This window comes from Cyclopterus lumpus, chromosome 3 (genome assembly GCF_009769545.1).
Source record: "Cyclopterus lumpus isolate fCycLum1 chromosome 3, fCycLum1.pri, whole genome shotgun sequence".
Lineage (NCBI taxonomy): Eukaryota > Metazoa > Chordata > Actinopteri > Perciformes > Cyclopteridae > Cyclopterus > Cyclopterus lumpus.
In genome coordinates this window covers 7,707,051-7,725,691 of record NC_046968.1, presented here as the reverse complement: position 1 = coordinate 7,725,691, position 18,641 = coordinate 7,707,051, and the positions used below count along the sequence as shown (strand labels likewise).

Here is an 18,641-nt window from a genome sequence, read left to right as displayed (position 1 = left end):
GCCACGGTGCGGCCCTCCACCCCTATCCCCCATGGTGTTATCAAGTTTCAGTGGTTGTAACTGTAGCACAATAAACAGAGGGGGAAGGAGAATGGAGTGGGGGCAGAGGAGGAGGAGGAAGGGGATGGAGTCAGAGAGAAAGACAAGAGAGGACAAAATGTCATTTCCTAACTGCATTTTATTGGTGCAGTCTCAGTAAAACGCACTTCTGGGGTCCTGAAAACTGCATCGATTGGGAGAATTGCATCTTTAATGAGTCAGAATACAGAAATGGGTGAAATAAGTGGATCACTCGACTGTATATGACAACTATTGCATGGATTGTTTGAAAAGGTCGATCTCAAATGAAAATCATTCTGCCCGAGACCCGACATCATCGAAAATGGCCCAACGTGCCCACAATGTCCAGTGTTTTTGTTGCTAAACAACCAGGTGCTGCCACTTTCCAGAAGTTGTGGGGTGTTAACTAAAAAGGAAAACGAGGCCATATCAAAGAACCAGAGAATGTTCCTATTGTAGTGTGGTGTTTGTACAGAGGACCCGCCTGTTACGAGGGCCAGTGTGAGGCTGATCGGGGGAGTAATATAATGCATACATGGATCCCCCAGAGCCCATTCATGGTGTAATTGGTGTGGACAGAGCTCTCGGTCTCAGGGTTACAGTTAGGGAACTTCCTCTAATGTCCTGCTGGGAGGCCAATCTTCCCACACCACACCACACCACACAACCCCCCCCCCCCAAAAAAAACCCAGCTTAACCGGTGATCGGAAAATTAATTTTCTTCAAAAGCTGAAACACTGGCAGACATTTGTTTGAAAGCAAATCATGTGTGTGTGTGTGTGTGTGTGTGGGGGGGGATGGGCTCTTCTTGTCTGTAGTAACCTAAAAATGGCAGGTTATTTTTCAGTAAATGGAAAATACAATTTGAAAGAGAAATGTGCTCCTTTTCACAAAAAATACACCATGTACGCCATTTTGAATTATGGCCCTTGAATGATAGGGGCCACTGACCGAGCTAAATAAGACGTCTTTATTATAATCATTATCTCTTCCCTTCGTTCCCTCCTACTCCCTCCTCCTAATTCTGAACATCTTTCCCCAGCCCCGTCAAGACCACAGCAACTTAATGACAGACAAGTCCGGCTTAGCACTTTATTGCTATTAACGGGCCTAAATCGACTACGGAGGGATTTCCCCCTAAAATAACTCTTAAGCGGCGATAGAACACCATGTGGCACCTCTTAAGCTGAATCTACACTTCACATTAAGAGCGTCACACTGGGATGGATCGAGCCTTTCCTGACCACGATGTGTGGGATTTTCTGGCTGGAGTAGAAAGAGCTAAAACACTCGTCTTTACCCCCCTATTACTCCCTTATTTCTTGACTGGTGATTTCACTGAACAGGAGCCCCTCTCTCTCTCTCTTCCTCTCTCTCTCTCTGGCTCTGTCCATCACAGCCTGTGGCCATTAATCATCTCAAGTGGACAGCGCTGACAGGCAGTTGGCTGCATCACTCTTTATTTTTCTCCCTCTTTATCGCACAACCGTAGATCTCGCAGCCCCCCAACCCTTCCACCTCGATCACCTCTTCCCAACCCCGCCTCCTGCCCCGAACCCCCATCCCAAGTGAGAAAGTGGCTGGGGTGTCAAGCCATAACAAACATCCCCCCCCCCCATCTGCTTCATCGAAAAACCTTTGAGGTGGTTAATGGCGTTGCAGCTTTTCTCCGCTCTCCCAGTGGGGGTGAAGCAGCACCAAAAAAAACAACCTGTAATGATATGATGGACAATGACTCTGAAGGCCAATATCCTCCGCCCACACTCTTCCAACACGAGGAGGCCTCATTTACATGTCGTGGCCATTAGCGGAAGTTAGCGGATCTGCATGTGTGGAGTCTGCCATTTCTGTGATTCAGAGCCCATCAATGGGCCCCTTTACGCACAGACAGGCTTTAGGACAGCTGCTAAAATTCCTCAGCCATTAACACTCACACACTCACGTGCCTGTTTTTAAGCGCAGAGGCAGGAAATGGGAATCCCTCGTAAGATTTCCTTCCGCTGTAGCTTTCCTCTCAAGGCCTAGAGGCCCCACGGTGAGGTGGGAAAAAGCACTTCACCATTTGTCTCTCTCGGACCAATCTGCTTCACAAAACAAGTTAGTGCTTTTTAAGCATTCGGCTTGTAAGGTCAGTGAAATGATGAGGCTGGCATTTCCCACATCACCAGCTGTTATCCCCACCCCCCACACACACACGCACACTTGTTCCTCATAGCAACATTAAATGCAAAAAGGCTTTCTAAGTACTCTGTCATTTAAAAAAATGAATATAATATTGACGCCCATATCGGGGAAGTGAAATGGAAGGAGAAGTAAAACGCACAGTAATTAGAAGGTACCATTAACAAGAGCTTAGCTAGGCTTGCTCCTCATCCCTTGAACTCTTGGCACCAACAGCAAAAGGGAATCCAACAAAGCAATTTGTTCCCTGTGATTAAGATTCTGGTTTGAGAGACTGCAGAGGTCAGCCAAGTGCCTCTTGTCTTAAGGGAGGGGTGACAAACTCACTCTAGAGTAGCTGAAATTAAACCCTATGCTCCTGCACAATGCTCTCTAATGCCAATAGCATTGCCAGATCCTGTATTTGAATTTGAAGCGCGATGCAGCCATGGCAGTTTTATTCTAACCTTTCCAGTCATTTCTATGACTACGTATTTTTGCTTCTTTTTTTTTTTTTCCTGCCGGGGCCCTTTCACTTGAGGGCACACAAAGAAATAATAAAAAAATTAAAAAACCTGCATCCATCCTGGCCTTATTCGTCTTCCTTCGCCCTCACACTTGTCTATTATAGATGACCCCCCCCCCCCCACCGGTCACATGTACCGATGACGATTCAGGAACTTGATCCGCGCAAGCCGATTCCAGTTTACTCACCATCATTCACTCTGGAAGTGTAATTCGGCTAAACAAGTTAAACAAAAACTGAAATGACAAGAGTTCTAATAAAATGTTAATCATGAGCAGATCGTTGTCTTTGCTTTGAGGTGGAATAGTTTTACAAGCCAATTTGTCTTTACTCGTCTTTTCTTTTTTTTTTTTTTTTTAAATCAATGTTCACTCCATATTTGTGTTGCTCAATACTAAACAGTGTTGCTATGAACAAGACTTGAAAGTCAACCCATTTGTTGTTGCCTAAAGTAAACGCAAAGCTAGTGAGAATAATGTGACATGACGCACTTTAAAAATCGGCCAGTTATCTGCTGTCAGGTGGCATTTTAGTCAGCTTGATGGATTTCCCCGTCTGACCAGCACGAGTAAAAGGGTCAGCCAACCACTCCCAGCGTCTGCCACTGGACAGAGATGCTAACAGGGCCCTGACAGATCCTGTCCCTCCCTTTCTCTCTCGCTGTCTCTCTCCCCAACTCGGCTTAATTCATCACCCTCCAAACAAGACCCCCGGGTGCTAAGACCAGACCAGACACTCAGAAGCCGCTCCGCACATGGACCCGGCTACACACATTTTTGCACCCTCATCATCCGTCAGTCTGACCAAACAAACTATGCATCACGTACACACTCTCATACATGGTGACAAAACATAATGAAGTATGAACACACGCACACGCACTGCCAAAACATAATGTAAAGTATGCGCCACTGTAATAACATTGTGATTCACCTTGGGAGGTATTGCTGAAGCCATGTAACTTGTTGGCCAACAGATTTGTCTGATAGAAGCTTAAGTGCATTAGCTGCCCTGGTCATAGGGGTTTTGAAGGGAGCGTCAAAGCAACACGCGGTCAGCTGAGCCTCGCCGGCTGTTGGCCAACTAAATAAGTTAGGCCGGTGCTAGAGCCTCTTGGCTCTGATACTGCAACGCCACAGGATCACCCGGGGAAGATCTCACCTGCTGATCTCACCTGCTGACCCCTTAAAGGCTTTACTCTGGGGAAGGGAATTAGCAGGGGATTTTCTGAGCCAGTGAGAGTTAGAGCACGTTTTCTTTTTCTTTTAATTGATTGATGACGGAGCATATTTGACAGCTATGGACCAGCCAATACATTTGGAACAACAAAGCCACAAAGAAAATAACTATTATGTTTCCGTCTTTATCCTCGCTCCGGTTGTATGTGCTTGACCAAATAAACCGTTTGTGCTGTAGGCCGAACACCAATACAGTGAAATTCCAGATGCCGAGTAAAAAAAAAAAAAGAACCCCGTCTGTACTCTGGGGTGCCCAAAGTAAACGAGGCAGATGCTTCTTAATATATAAATATATGGGTTTCTTGAGGGTGCTCTTACCTCTTTTCTGCATGAAGGTGAAGAGGTCATCCAAAAACTCCTTCCTTTTGGAGTCATTGTCCAGTTCATACAACTGAGAGAGGAAACGGAAGCTTATTAGGGCCACGGTGCGCCGACTTGTAAGTTGACCACTGATGTCTTGTGTGTACAGGTTGTAAAGCCCTCTGAGACAAATTTGTAATTTGTGATATTGGGCTATACAAAATAAACTGAATTGAATTGAATGTCGCAACTGTCCCCTTGCTCTGCGTCTGGCACAAAAGGTTAACTTGTTCACAATTTCCACTAGTTTGATATCTATAAGAATGAATGTGGTTATGTAATTGGTGTTGTTCAATGATTGAACCCCCTCCCCCGGTGACTTACCTTAGCAAAGTCTCTGGAGGCCTCTCCTCTTCCTCTGCTACTGTCAGCCTCATCCGCCCAGCCTGCACTCCCGTTCTACAACAGACGAGAGAGAAAACACAGATAGGGTGAGTAAACAAACAGAAAGTGGTGACAAACACCTAGAGAGTAGTAACTATTATTCGTTTATTAAAGTGTGACCGCAGATATAGAAACAGGAAACATGGAGGTTGGGGGGAGGGACACGTTTGTTTTGCAACTGAGGTCCCTGGCTGGAAGTGAAGCGGGGACTTTGCTCCACCACTAACCTCGTTGCACATTTGTAATTCTTAAGAATGGACTTTGACCTCCAACATTTCTTTGTCTAAAGTATGTTCATTTGAGTTCTAGCAAAGAATCCATCAGGTTGACAATGACCGTGGGTGAAAAAGGTAATGTCCGGCAAAAGAAGAAAGAAGAGAAGAGCAAACTCTAAGCTAGTTACAACAACTACCAACATCCTGCAACACAAACACATGAACACCAATACATACTCAAACTCCAAAAGTGCATTTTTCCAGGGGTTGGAGGAGTAACCTCTGGAGTTATTGTGCCCCTGAGCCCCTGTGTGCCCCTCCCCCTTCATCCTCAAACATCTCCATTTGACCTAAACCATCTGCATCTGGGCCTGCCCTGCCCTGCCCCCACCCATGTCTTCCGACCCAGCTGGATACAAGGGCCCCCCATCCTTCAATCTTAACGCAGCTGTGACGGGTGGCCAAGTTCATGGAGTGTAGCTGGCTGTCAGGAGGGGCCAGGGGAGGGCGGACTGGTCAATAGCCCTAACACGCGTACACATACACATTTGCAATGGCTGATCATGGCTGTGTGTATGTTTGTGAGTGCAAGCAGGCAAAGGGGGTGGGGGGAGGAGGCAATGGCCCCACAAGACGGGAAGGAAGGGAAATAGGGGGTAGAAAGGGGTGCACGGTATGTGCCGACCAGGAATGTCTCCTAAAGACAAAACCTATAAAAGCATCAGGAATCAAAACAAGATCCGTTCGGAGGGGGACGTTAATAGCTGCAGCCCGGGGTCCAGTTTCAAACGGGAGCCCATTGGTCAGTGGCAATTACAAGGCCTGAAACGAGAGCCGGGAGGGCAAAGGTTGTCAAGGCCCCTGAGAGCAAGTCATTTTCACCCTCTCACTCTCTGTACGTGTAACGGTTGTCAACAGCCATGCTCCCTAAACAAATACTGACCAGCCATCAACTTAGAACCCGCTGAAAATGGGACGTTTCGGGGTCGGTTCGGCCTTTTAGTTTTACAAAATGACATATCTGCACATACATAAATAACTGCGAACACCCTCCCTTCCACATTAAAACAAAACCCCGCCACAAAATAGTCAGCATTATAAAAGGAGGGAAATTAACTGCGCTTACTGTCAATATCGTTAAGTCAATAATGTTGATTTCCCCAATGAGTTTAGTTCCCAAATGCTTCATTTCGAGTAGGAGAAAACTAATATTTGAAGTCCAATGTTCAAAGAAATACCAGGAGATTGCTCTCCCCTCAAAAGTGAGAGTTCTATCTACTTTCAAAAGCAATTATTTCATCACATCGGCTTCTCAGCAGATATCTTGTGCTGGAAATTATTCCCCAAACATTATTCATTCCTCATCAGAAATGCATTTCGCCGTCAATTTACATTATCTGTAGTATGTCATAGAGATTACAACAGGATCGCCATGTGAAGGTAAATATACCGTGTGGTACATTTGGAGGCCTTATGGACCTTTGCACGCAATCTGACTGCCTCTGTTAACCTTTAACCATTATAAATGATTATAAACAGCAGATAGTTCAGATTGCAGCCATGCATAATCTCACATGCTAGCTCATGCATGAAAGAAAAGAAAAAAAACGTTGCTTTCTGCAGCTTTTATACATGCTGGATGTTCCCTATTCAGTGGCCAGAGGTCGACGCTATATGTAATCTTAGTCGCAGTAACCAAACAGGGAGCCATAAAGCTGAACGGGAAACATCATCATTCTGCTTGTCAGCATATAATTATACTCCCATGTACAAAATATCAATTCAGGTAGATAAACCTTTGTTGGATTGTCTCGGCTGTAAAATATCTTAAATTCAAAAAAATGGATAATCCTTGCAACAGTATGGCCCGCGTGTGTCCATATAGGACACGCTGATAGTTTTATTAACTGTACTGTGTTTGGTCATTTATAATGCCCAATACATGCTTAACAGACATCCCTGGCTCTTATCCGAAGTAACTTACTATGAGCCTTCCCTTCCAACAATAGAAATCACTCCCAGACCACAATAATCGGATGTAAGCTACAAAACAACATCCAATGGCTGCTGTGTTACTGGCCTTGGATTTGTGAGGTGAACACAAATGTGTTTACATCCAAACCACATGCACACCTACACACACACGCAAACACTATGTACACACTAATGCCTCCACGAGGGACACTGTGTTATGGGAGCGCAGAGGTCAAGGTGTTCCTGACATCAAGCGAGAACAAAAAGGTCTAAAAAAAGTGGACAGAACCCCACCATCCAGTCGGTGTCGGGCTCTGGCTTCCTGCTCCATCCTCTTCTCCGCTTTAGCTGTATTTTACGAGGTGCCCCATTTTCAAATGAATGGAACAACCACAGATGTGACACAGATTTAGAGGACTGCTAGACAGATCTTTTACTCTCACTGATCATGTATGACTTAAATATAATTCATATTTTTCCTCATGATTCAGTCGTTGCAGTTACAGGAGACGCATCTTTAATCCTAGTTTAGTACAAAAACTACTCCAGCAAATCGGTTTTGTTACTTTAAAATGTGCACTTTTGTAGATAGAGGTGAGAGACAAAAACAACATATAATAATGTGATCATTATCAGCATGTTATTTTAATATCCATTTGGTGGGAAAAGTATAAAATTTTTTTAAATCACATCGGTTCCACTGAATCAAATTGATTCGGAAAGGATAGATGGCGGTAAAGATACCAAATAAAAATAAAACCATTGCTGAATAAGAAACAGAGATATGCTTTCAACGTCGGCAATTATTTTAACCAGAAGACTTAACCAAAGCATCTTAAAACGACAAAGCAGGCGTCTGCAACAAACATGTGTGTGTGTGTGTGTGTGTGCTGACTGGATGACGGTAAACCTTTGGGAGCTCAAAACTACCATTGATTCTTTGCGTTTGTTGAGAAGTTGAATTCTGCAAACAAGTTGAATTGCATTCACAGGAAAAGTCTGCTTCTCTGGCCGCTTAAAAAAAAAAGCAAGAAAAAAAAAAAAAGCAATTGAAACATGGAAGCCGTTAACCATGAATAGACATGTCGGCTCTCGAATTGAGACCTCGGTCAGCTGAGGAATGTTAACACTACGTTGCGTTTTTTGTCAAGTTACGAGTGGATACTGATGTTTTGGACCACTCCTTATGATCAGTCACCTCTGCCCCTTCATCACATCCAGTGCTCCACCCAGAAAGGACTTCTTTAAAGAAAGAAGTTCCCACACCCTACCTCCAGTCATGACAGGGGCATACAAGCAGGGGCTTTTATCATTCTGAATGGTTTCAAATGAAGTGTTCATAGCACACATCTTTAGGTAAATGTATTATGTTCTATACATCTTTTTATTTGTAAGAGTTAAGGTCGCTTATAGGCAGTTATTTTAGAGTACATTTATTTAAACTACAATTTTTGTCAGTTCAAATTAAATTATAATATTCAAATAAATCATTAACCATGTGTGTCTATGTATATGCATTGTCAACATATGCTAGTGCTGCTGGGTGCAGGATGAACAGAAGCCTTCATGTCCCCATTAGCAGGTTTACTGGCCAGGCGGTGGGTGGTCTAATCACATTATGGCCATACGTGACTGACTGGCACAGCACCAAATCATGGGTAGGAATAATGTAGATGACCAGAAGTGAGCTAGAGCTGGTCATTGCCGAGGTGTACCGGTGGGGGGGGATGGGCATTATGTTGTATCATTCTGGAGTTTGTAAAAAGTGGATCATACTACACCCTCCACTGTAATTCTAGCGGTGACGTTAAATTAGTTTGTGAAGTATAACAAAATCTTGACATTTGACTGCACCCCAGTTGTGAAATCCATACGTCTGGATTGTATCGTCACGTGCCATTATTGTCAGTCAACCCTCAGTCTGCAACAAGTTGACATTTTTTGCATATCCCTCCATCCGCACCGGACAAACAGCAAAAACACACTCTCCCATTTGAATGTCGATACATGGCTCGGGGGTAATTCTACGCAGCCATTATAGAAAGATGTCTGGAGTAGAGCCACCATTTTAGTGAGACCAGGCATGCCGGAACAAGAAGGGTTAATGGCTGCTGCTTGGGGAGTGGGGGATGGATGACATTGATTGCTCAGGATGTTGACAGCACTTCTCCAATTTGATAGTGGAGCTGTTATTAGATGAAGAGGCTCATTCTTAATAACGGCATCACGTGATTTGTGCCTTCCCTCTTCCAGTAGGAGGTTGAGTGGGCTCAAATAGCAGCCCCTGAGCTAAGGAAATACTCACTTCGACTCACTTTGGGAATCATCTCAGGATAATAAAAGCTGGGTGGGTTTGAAACATGGTTTGAAAAAGGAAAAGCGATAAAAATACTGGGATGGGACTCTGGAGGCGCATCCTGATTTGATTTCCATTCTGAGGGTGACGATGCGTTTATAAAACGATCATAGATTCATCTTGATGCATCAAAAATGTTTATATACATGATTTATCTTAAATGCACATGACTGTTCCAGACCTCTGTGTCACAGAACTGTTAAAAGCAATCATAACGTTATGAATTGAGTTAGACATTTTCGATTGAGTTTTCTGAGTCATAATCGTTCAAGAGAGAACCGCATTGCATCTAAGAATATATATATATATATATATATATATATATATATATATATATATATATATATATATTTTTTTTTTCCCCGACCCTAAAAGCAATACTGGAATATTCACACTCAGTGTTGTACATTTTAAAAGTTAATCGGCTGCACTTTGAGAGAAAAAAAAGGAAAACTATTTTGTGCTTTAGTAAACAATTTAGTAAACAATTTAATAGCCCATTATACTATGGCTAATAGACTGGGTGACTCGCATCTGAAATGAGGAGCAGACCTGAAAACGGTTGTTGTTTTGCAGCCAGCCAGTTGAACCCTGCAGACTAAACAAGGCCTAATGAAGAGAGGCACGTGCCATATTAGAGCCCTGTTAGCCCTGAGCCAAACCCCTAACCCCCTGTCTTCCCTCTCCGAGCTACTGTCATGGCTCTCTGCGTCCCCCCCCCCCTCCCTCCACACTGCAGACCAAGTCCCCCTGGGCCACAGCCATTGAACGCGAGGCAAATCAATAGCCCTGGATGTGCAAACACAGGGAAGTCCCCAGCCCCCTCCGGACGCAATCTCACAGCACACGTCAATACTCATCATCCTCAGTCATCTACCGCCACGCCAGGGAAACCGAGCTGAGGGCAGGATCACAGCTCCCAGGGTGACCTAACCCCTTCACCTCCAAAAGGACACCCTAACTTTGACTAACAGAGTGCAGGTTTCCATGGCTAAACCCTCTACAAATTGCAGCTATCTAAGAAGAAGAAGAAGAAAAAAAAAAGAAAAAAGTGTGTAAACAGCCACTCCCATGCTCAATAAAAAAAACTAAATACATGCACATACAGGCAAAATCCCTATAGCAACTGCAGCTGGTAAAGGGTACACAAAATGTCACTGTGCACTCAACGCGAGCTCTGCCAGAATACAGACACAGGGAGTGAGGAGGCTAGTGAAAATCACCAACATTCCTGTACACCAGTAACAGGACCTCACAATAACAGGAGAGCCCCCCTCATCCCACAGGTACTCTTAACATCTCATTCCCGGACTAATCTTTTTTAGCCAAATTGCTGGCTGTCAAAACAGTTCAGCAGGGGAAATCTTTTAAACAGACACAGCGGCAGTAATTTAATCACAATCAAGGACTCCAGCAGAAATCTGGATGGCAGCCAACAATAGTGATGAAAGGCGAGAAGCAAGAAAAGAGGTTGCGCACATGCTTGGCAGTTAAACTTGCTTATTTTGGTACATTTTAAATTTTCTCTAAAATGTAGCGACCTGAGAGAAATAAAGACAACTTTGTACATTTATTTGTGAAGAGAATTGGAACTGTGATTAAAGCAGATTATACATATATATACACACGTAAGCCCGTTTCCTCATCTCCTTGACAACAAGATGCCTTTAGTCTTCCAAAGAAAGCGAATCTGCTTCCTCTCAGCATGTCTGTAAAAACGAGCATTGTCTCTCTAATCCAAATCAAATAATTGGGGCCTTGATCCCACAGCGGGACCCCGTGGATCATTTATTGCGGCTTGGCGTGGGGAGGGGTTAGTGGGTGAGAGGCGGGCGGAGATGAGCTGATGGCGTCCTTTGTCCGCAAACTACTGTAAAAGATCTCATGGTGAGCTGCCCACACACAACCGCCAACAAAAGGCTCCGGCTAATCATAATTCCATGTGCAACGAGAAGGAAGTAAATCTCACTGCCACTTGGGGGACATATGGCAGAGGTCCTGCTTACGAACAGATCTACCGCAGATTCTCTGCTCTCATTAGGAATTACTAAAAAAGGTCACATATCACATGAGAGCAGGCCCAGCAGCGGCGAACAGGACCCCGGGGGAACGCCTGACGCCCCGTTTGTGGCTGGAGCATATTTCTGGATTTTGGGGGAAGAGACAAAGTGGCAGGGACGAAGGGGCTAAACGTCCAGGGGGAGAACGTGTTGGTACCTGCTCCGGCACCTCTAAACAGGCCACTGAAAAACAGGCCTTTAGGCAAGACCACCCCTCCCTCCATTAATCACTCCAATTACAAAGCTGAAAAAGAGAAACAGAGAGAAAAAAAAAGAGGGGGGGGGGGGGGGTCGTCACAGATAGAAAGACAGAATGAAAATAGGCAGGCAGGCACATGCAGAAGAAAAACTTCACCTCATTCAACTTCACGAGAGAGAGAGAGAGAGAGAGAGAGAGAGAGAGAAAAGAAGAAGAGAAAGAGATATGTATTTAGATATTATATTATTCCTATACATAGCATTTTGTTTGCCCTCCCCTTTTTGTATTTTTAAAAAAATATATAATTGGAGTATAGTCTTGTTTTTGTAAACATCCTTTAGCAAGTTTATATTGTCCGCAGGCATGTCAATACAGCCACTTAAATTGAAAAAACAAAAGTGTGAGAGAGAGACCGAAGTCTGAAAGAAAAGGGTGGATGTGCATATTTAGTTCCTGAGTAAACATGTCTGTTGGTGACCAGCAACTCTGGTTTGCCAAATAAACTGACTGCATTTGTTCAGCTCCAGCCCTTTCACCAAGACACCACATTCCACAGGCAGAGGCCCCATCCCCCATTACACTAGCTGGCCCCTTTCGCTGCCTCACACAAATGCATCGTTTATAGGCTGGTGTGGCCAGAAGTTCACACTCATTGGTTCAAAGACCCTTTCACAGGCAGAACAAACATTTTAGTGAATCACATCTGTGCCACCACATACAGTACTCTCCAGAGTTAACCCTTTCCCGCGGTGCTTCGGGCCCATAAGATAAACTAGACCTCCATTAGAACGCCATTTGTTTTGCTCTGTGAAGTGTACAGTGACATTTATTAAGTTGTCCCAAATATGCAAAGCAGTCCTCATTTCAAGGACAACAACGTAAACTCTCGCAGCACATTTAGGTTCAACAAATTGTCAAATAAAACCACACATTTTTTGGGGGCGCCGTGTAATCAATGGGGCTTTGAGCAAGACGTTATATGGCTCATTCAGGTCAAAGCAGCTATTAGCCGTTTCTTCTGGGTTAAAAGCTTTGGCTAAAAATACCTTGCATATCTCACATCTCTGAAAGAGCAAGCATCCACTTCACCCCCATGCTAATGGAAGCTGGAGACATCACACGGACGTGATAGGCCTTTATATACATTCTCATCACGATGACAGCACCGGGATCTGAACAGTCACAATCAACACTTTTTAAAAATTATTATTATTTTTAAATCATTCACTGCAATTAGGCCATATCACATCTCATTGCATATGAAATGACAGAGGTCATGGCGTGTGCAGTCAAATGGATAAATTACTGTTTTATCTGGCCGTTTGGTGGTGGTGGTTCCTCCATCAGAGAAGTTATTGTTATGATGATCTCTCTGAATCTGCAGTATCAAATGTTCAAACCATAAGCGCATTCACAGCTTTCTGTGGAGTCTAATCGATAGGGAGCTATTTCTCCGCCCAAAGCCAACGGTATCTGTTTCCTCTCAGCTAGCGTTAAGTGTGCAGGGGCATTCCACCTCTGACAGGCCTGTACCCCCCCCAGGGACCCTGGCTGGGATGATGCAGCCCGTCATGCATCTGGAGCTCATCTCCAGGGGCCAACGAGCCACTACATCTCTACTGGAGGCTTAAAAACAAAAGAGACGACAAAAACGTGGAAATTATTGAGCCAAAAATATTTAAGAAAACATTCAGAGTGACGTTGCTGTGGAAGTCATGCAGTCATTATGCAAACAATGTTAGCAAGAAGCTATGAAGTCTATTGGTTACAAAATACAAAATAAAATTGCCATCCTATAATTTCTGTCATTTACACTCGACGAGTTTGGAAATTGGAAGACATTTCCCATGAACTCAAAACTGGACTTGTATGCGACCAGCCACTTGACGTGCAACGGTAATATAGACGGTTAATATTGTGATAATATGAGCATGGTTGGGGATGAGATGTGTGCACAAAAATAATTGAATTTCCATTTTGGTCATTTCTTTGTCAGTGGATCAGCTTTAAATAAGAAAAGTAGCCATGCTAAAAGTGCAAGAAAACCAACCAAGGACTTGCTGCTTCACAAACGGGCACCAACAAAAATTATTTCATATAAGCTCATTCTTGAGCAATATACGTTGGAACAGTGATTAAATCGTTCGCTTGATCTTCATATGAACATACATATTGTAGTGACATTCACAAACACAGATTATGTTGTAAACTCTTTAAGTCGCCTCTCTGCAAAGCTGGTTTAAGAAGAAATGACATTTGGCACTTCAATGATTATGCTTAGTCAAACTATGTAATTAAATTATTGACAGCCGTTTTGCACTAGCAGTTTTATACTTCTGTGCTGCAGTTCAATCCATATAGAGACACCACTGAAATACAGTATGTAGGATCAGATAAGACACAACTAATGATTCTCACAGGGAAATTGGGCTGATGCAGCAGCAATGAACATTATATTGATAACAGAGCAAAGAGACAGTATTGAATGTCACACAACAGCAGCAAAAAAACTAAACAAATAATGCAATGACAGACAGGGTTTCCAGTTACAGAATCACAGGTAAGCAGCTGTTTGCAGGGTACTGAGCCTTATTTTAATTTAATTCAGCTTCGATGGCACGCAGCCAGCCTATATGCCGTTATCGTTTTAAACTAAACGCTATAAAAGAGGAGTTTTCAGCCGCGCAACCTCCATGATGCACAAGTAACTCTATTTGATGATCTAATTTGCCTTAATTTTTATTGGTATGCTCACTCAAAGTAATGCATGTGAAATTCAATGCGCTTTACTGTGTCCCATTCCAAAGTATTAATGATCAAGTCTGCCTCCAAATGCATTAAATTGTGTTCCATCAGTCGTTTGGTAGATTCTACCTCTAATCTTTTTAAACAAAAGCTCCGACTACACATCCTCTCAAAGCTTCCTCAGGTTTTTCTAATCACATTTATTTAGGGCAGGAAAACCTGAGATGTCTTTGTTTGACCAGATGGTAAATCAAGGCTGGCTCCACTGGGGGTTGGGACATCCCCAAATCTGCCACAAACATTATTGAACCGTGTTCCACGTTAATATGCTGATGTTTGTTAGAAAAGAGCCTTGTGATCTGATACTTGTGGTTATGTAAATTTCAGAAAAGGACACGTTCCCGGCTCAGTCGGTACCTGCTATTATATTTGCTACTACCACCAAGATCTGGACGAGACGAGTGGCAAGATTAGATTTCTGCTGTCAAATAACAAAAGTGCAAAGGGAAATAAAAAAAAACTGCAGGCTCCATCACACTGAAGGACATCAAGCACGATATGATTGGCCTCCACGTGCAACGCCATGTAGTTCTTATAATAACCTCTATTCCCTGCAGTCCATGCTGTTAATAATTCAATTTTCTGTCCCACTCTTTAATCATTTACTAACGTGGCTTTTGAAATTATTGATTGCAGTTGACATGGTCCATAGTGCTATTCACAGTGTGATAGTCTATTAACCAGATCAGATGCAGGTCAGAGCCCGATGTTTTTTTTCTGTCATCTGAAAATGATTCCACACATTCACGTACGAGTGGTGCAGCCGGCCATTTGTGTGCCGCAAACATACATGCAAATGTGAATCTAAAAAAAAAGGGTCCGACGTTCCCGTCTCTCAAATAGTTTATGTTTGTAAAGCTACATGCATAAACTGAAAATGGGGATGAAATTCAGCACGAGGAAATTCAGTTGCCTAACGCTCATGCGGTTTCGTTGATTAAATCAAACAATCTGGAAAACTGAGTTTTTTAACAAAGAGTTACACAAAAACACCATTTAAAATCTATCTTGCATTCACCAGAGATTCATGAGCTTCTGGGAAACAAGTCATTAAGGATAAAGAGCATTGACAAAATGACCAACTGATGATACAAATCTTATTCAAATCATCAGTTGACTGATTCAGAGGGGGCAGGACTTTGCTCACGCTAGCAGGGATTGTGTTTTTCCCCCTTTATGAAAGAAGCTGCTTTTACGGCAGCACAACATTAAGGATTTGACAGACACGCTGCTTACTCTTAGCTTTCTTGTGTCGATTGTGATTCAGGAAGTGAGTCGCTTTGGGAGGGGTGCGCGGCCCTGAATGTAGAATGTAAATGTTGGAAGCTGAGTTGTGAACACATTGCTTTCAGTGTAATGTGACGTTTCCTGGGCTGCAGCCAGGACCTTTTTTTTTTTTTCTTCTCTCCTTTCCTTCCTCCTCTGCTGGTAGCTGCCTCTTACAAGCACGTGATTACACGTGGCTTGCGTTTGAAGACTTGGCAGCCAAACAACTCGGCCACATGCTATTATAAACTACATGGGATTTTGGTTTTGGCAGGCAGCGTGATGACTGTGCAGACTGAAAAGCCGGTAGGCTGAAGTGAAAGGAAAGCCTCCCGTACCTCTTTCACCTCCTTCTCTGCGGTGTTTACCCAAGGGCCTTGACACAGTGGCCCAGTTAGCACCTGCAGGCCCGACAACAGCCTGGAGCTCAGCCAAAGCAGTCTGAGGAGGCAGCCAAGAAAAGTGACTGACTAGACAACTCTAACTCTTCACCTCCACACCTCCTCGCTGCCTAGACTTTTCTACAAGGAGCAACGTTGGAGGCCAGAAGCCAAAAGAAACCGTATCTTTTGCATTAATGTCACTGCTTCATGTCCCTGTTATGACACAGGCTACACCCTAAATGCAAACCATTTAATCATTGAACTTAAGTTTATTAAGTTAACATAATAAAAAAAGAACACCCTTTCTGCTGATGGTAAAAAGAAATAAAATATCGCACAATGTTCAGCAAACTTTATCTGACTTAATCTACGTTGAGCAGTCCTACAATTTGGAGGTTTTAACGACATAAACCCCTGTATATGGTTATTTTAGTCCCTTGACATGGAATCATTGTGCAATGCTTTTTTTGTACTAGTCCGAATGTGTTGACAACACACAAGTTACAAAAGCTGTCGAGTAAAAATAAGACTTTTTTTTATTTAGGCGTATGGAATTGCTTGGTTTTACAGTTGAGAAGTAAGGCTTATTTAGCAAAAGAAAAAAGAACAAACACTAATGTATTGAAAAGAGTATCATTTTGGTGACTATGCTATAATTAGCGACATTTGGAGGTTGTGCTACAAGCTACTTCATTGGAAAAAGAGTTGCCAACAATAGGCTGGGTTTATCGGTTGGACCATTCAAAATAAAAATAGAGCTGGTTTCTCTAATGTTACGGACCCCAGCTTTGATCATCATATTGTTGCAATGAATTTGTGTGCCAAAATATTTTAAGAAGACGATTACACTTGACATGTTTTCATGCTGGAAATATTTTGCATCAATATCCCTTTAGGTATCATAGGGATGCAAAGAAGGAACCACGCGAGCAGTGGTGCAAAGACAGCCCGACAAGTTAACCACAAAGTACATATTAAACATCGCTGTACATGGTGTAAGGACCACAGGACATCGCATACCGTGCCAAGGGTCAGTAGAGCACACAGTGTGAACAGCAGTCTACATACATGTGCACTGTATGTATCACTATATGCAGTCAGCCTATATAAAACTCAAGGAGACTTTGCTCAACAGTGTCATTTGACCTTGGCTCTACCTCGATGCAGCTGCCAGAAGGGGCTGGTGGATGTCTTTGTTTGTCTGAGTTTCATTTGGCTATTCCCCTTTCTGTGTTTGCCTTCATTAAAGGGCAGGTGTTGAGATATGCTGAGTGGGAGTGGTTGTAAAGGACGAATGGAACCAGCAGTGGTGTGTGTGTGTGTGTGTGTGTGTGTGTGTGTGTGTGTGTGGGGGGGGGGGGGGGGGGGGGGCTTGTGGTTTCACTAGCAACTGATCAAATTACAGCAGGCATCAGTAGCTCAGTTTCCATTAGAAGCAAGGAAGTCAATCCCCTAGGGTTGATTTGGGGGTGAAAAAAAGAAGAGAAAAGTGTGACATATCTAATGGACGTACAACATTTGCATTTAAATTAGAACTTTTTGCCTTTCAATTCAATGAGACAAGCAGCGTGGCCCTCAGCGATGGTGCGCATGGAGGGGTCATCCAACAAGTAATTCGGAGGAAGTTGCCGGGGCGATTAGAGCAGCTGAAAGGCAGACACCTTCATTAAAAGAAGGCTGTGTGCTCTGAGCAGGTACATTTGGCAAGGCAGGATAAAATGGGTCTGTTGTGAGGAGCACGGCATACATCCTCTCCCGAAGACATTTTTGTTATTCAAGGGGCTAGTGCAAGTCAACTGAGGTCTGAATGGAGGTGTGGAACAATCAGACTTCCAGGGGCCCAACTTTACGCAAACATGCCCACAATGCAAATCAACAACGCATATAGATAATAAAGCCACAAAAGGAAATGAGCATTTCAAAGTCGTAACAGCTGCGTTTTCTGACTCTGTGGGAGATATAAACATGAGAAATGGGGAAAGTTCTAATATGATCTATATCAGGATCACAGCTGCCCCTCTTAATTAATTAAATTAAGACATACAAATGATAGATATGTTACATTCATTTCAACAGGCATAACGCTAGGAAGACTTTACTGGAAAACGCATCTTCTTTGACATTTCAACCACTCTGAAGTCCATATTCTAAAATATTATTCTTAAACTTTACTTAGCGTTTCTTCGCCCCATAAAAAACACACAATTCAAATAAGGAAATAAAAGATATATTTATATACATAAAAGAGTATTTTTATTGATTAATAAATCTTTTTATTAGTGGTTTTAATTATGTATAATAAGATGCTTAGAGGTAGTGTAAACAGATCCCAACTTATCTCAAATATACATTACTTTGAAAACATCGCCTTCATACAACTGGATTTATTAAAAAGCAATTTTACGAGATTAAATGTGAACACATCATGATAATTTACCTTCGCCCAATACTTATATTCACTGAACAGAGCCTGAACACACAACCCATGTTCTCCTCCTGTCAATTAAAACACAGATCTGTTGTCTACATTGGAACAACGTCAGAAATCGGCGACTAGAAAAGCATAAATGCCGACGTTGCTGATCACATATTTTACTGAACATTGGCGGATAACGATCACGTCAGCAAAACTTTATTACACACTGAAACTGTAAT

The 18,641-nt window shown here is 43.0% G+C and overlaps 1 protein-coding gene across 4 annotated transcripts in view; it reads right to left on the bottom strand.

Moving 5' to 3' along the window:
• The window catches only part of LOC117728805 (AT-rich interactive domain-containing protein 3B-like), a 46,388-nt gene that overhangs the window by 18,966 nt on the left and 8,781 nt on the right, over positions 1-18,641 (bottom strand). For all 4 annotated transcript variants that reach the window (XM_034529667.1, XM_034529668.1, XM_034529670.1 and 1 more), the window contains exons 3-4: positions 4,669-4,743; positions 4,303-4,375 (exon numbers count right to left, since the gene is read on the bottom strand). In XM_034529667.1, the coding sequence (XP_034385558.1) occupies positions 4,303-4,375; positions 4,669-4,743 (148 nt within the window). The remainder of the gene's footprint in view (positions 1-4,302; positions 4,376-4,668; positions 4,744-18,641) is intronic.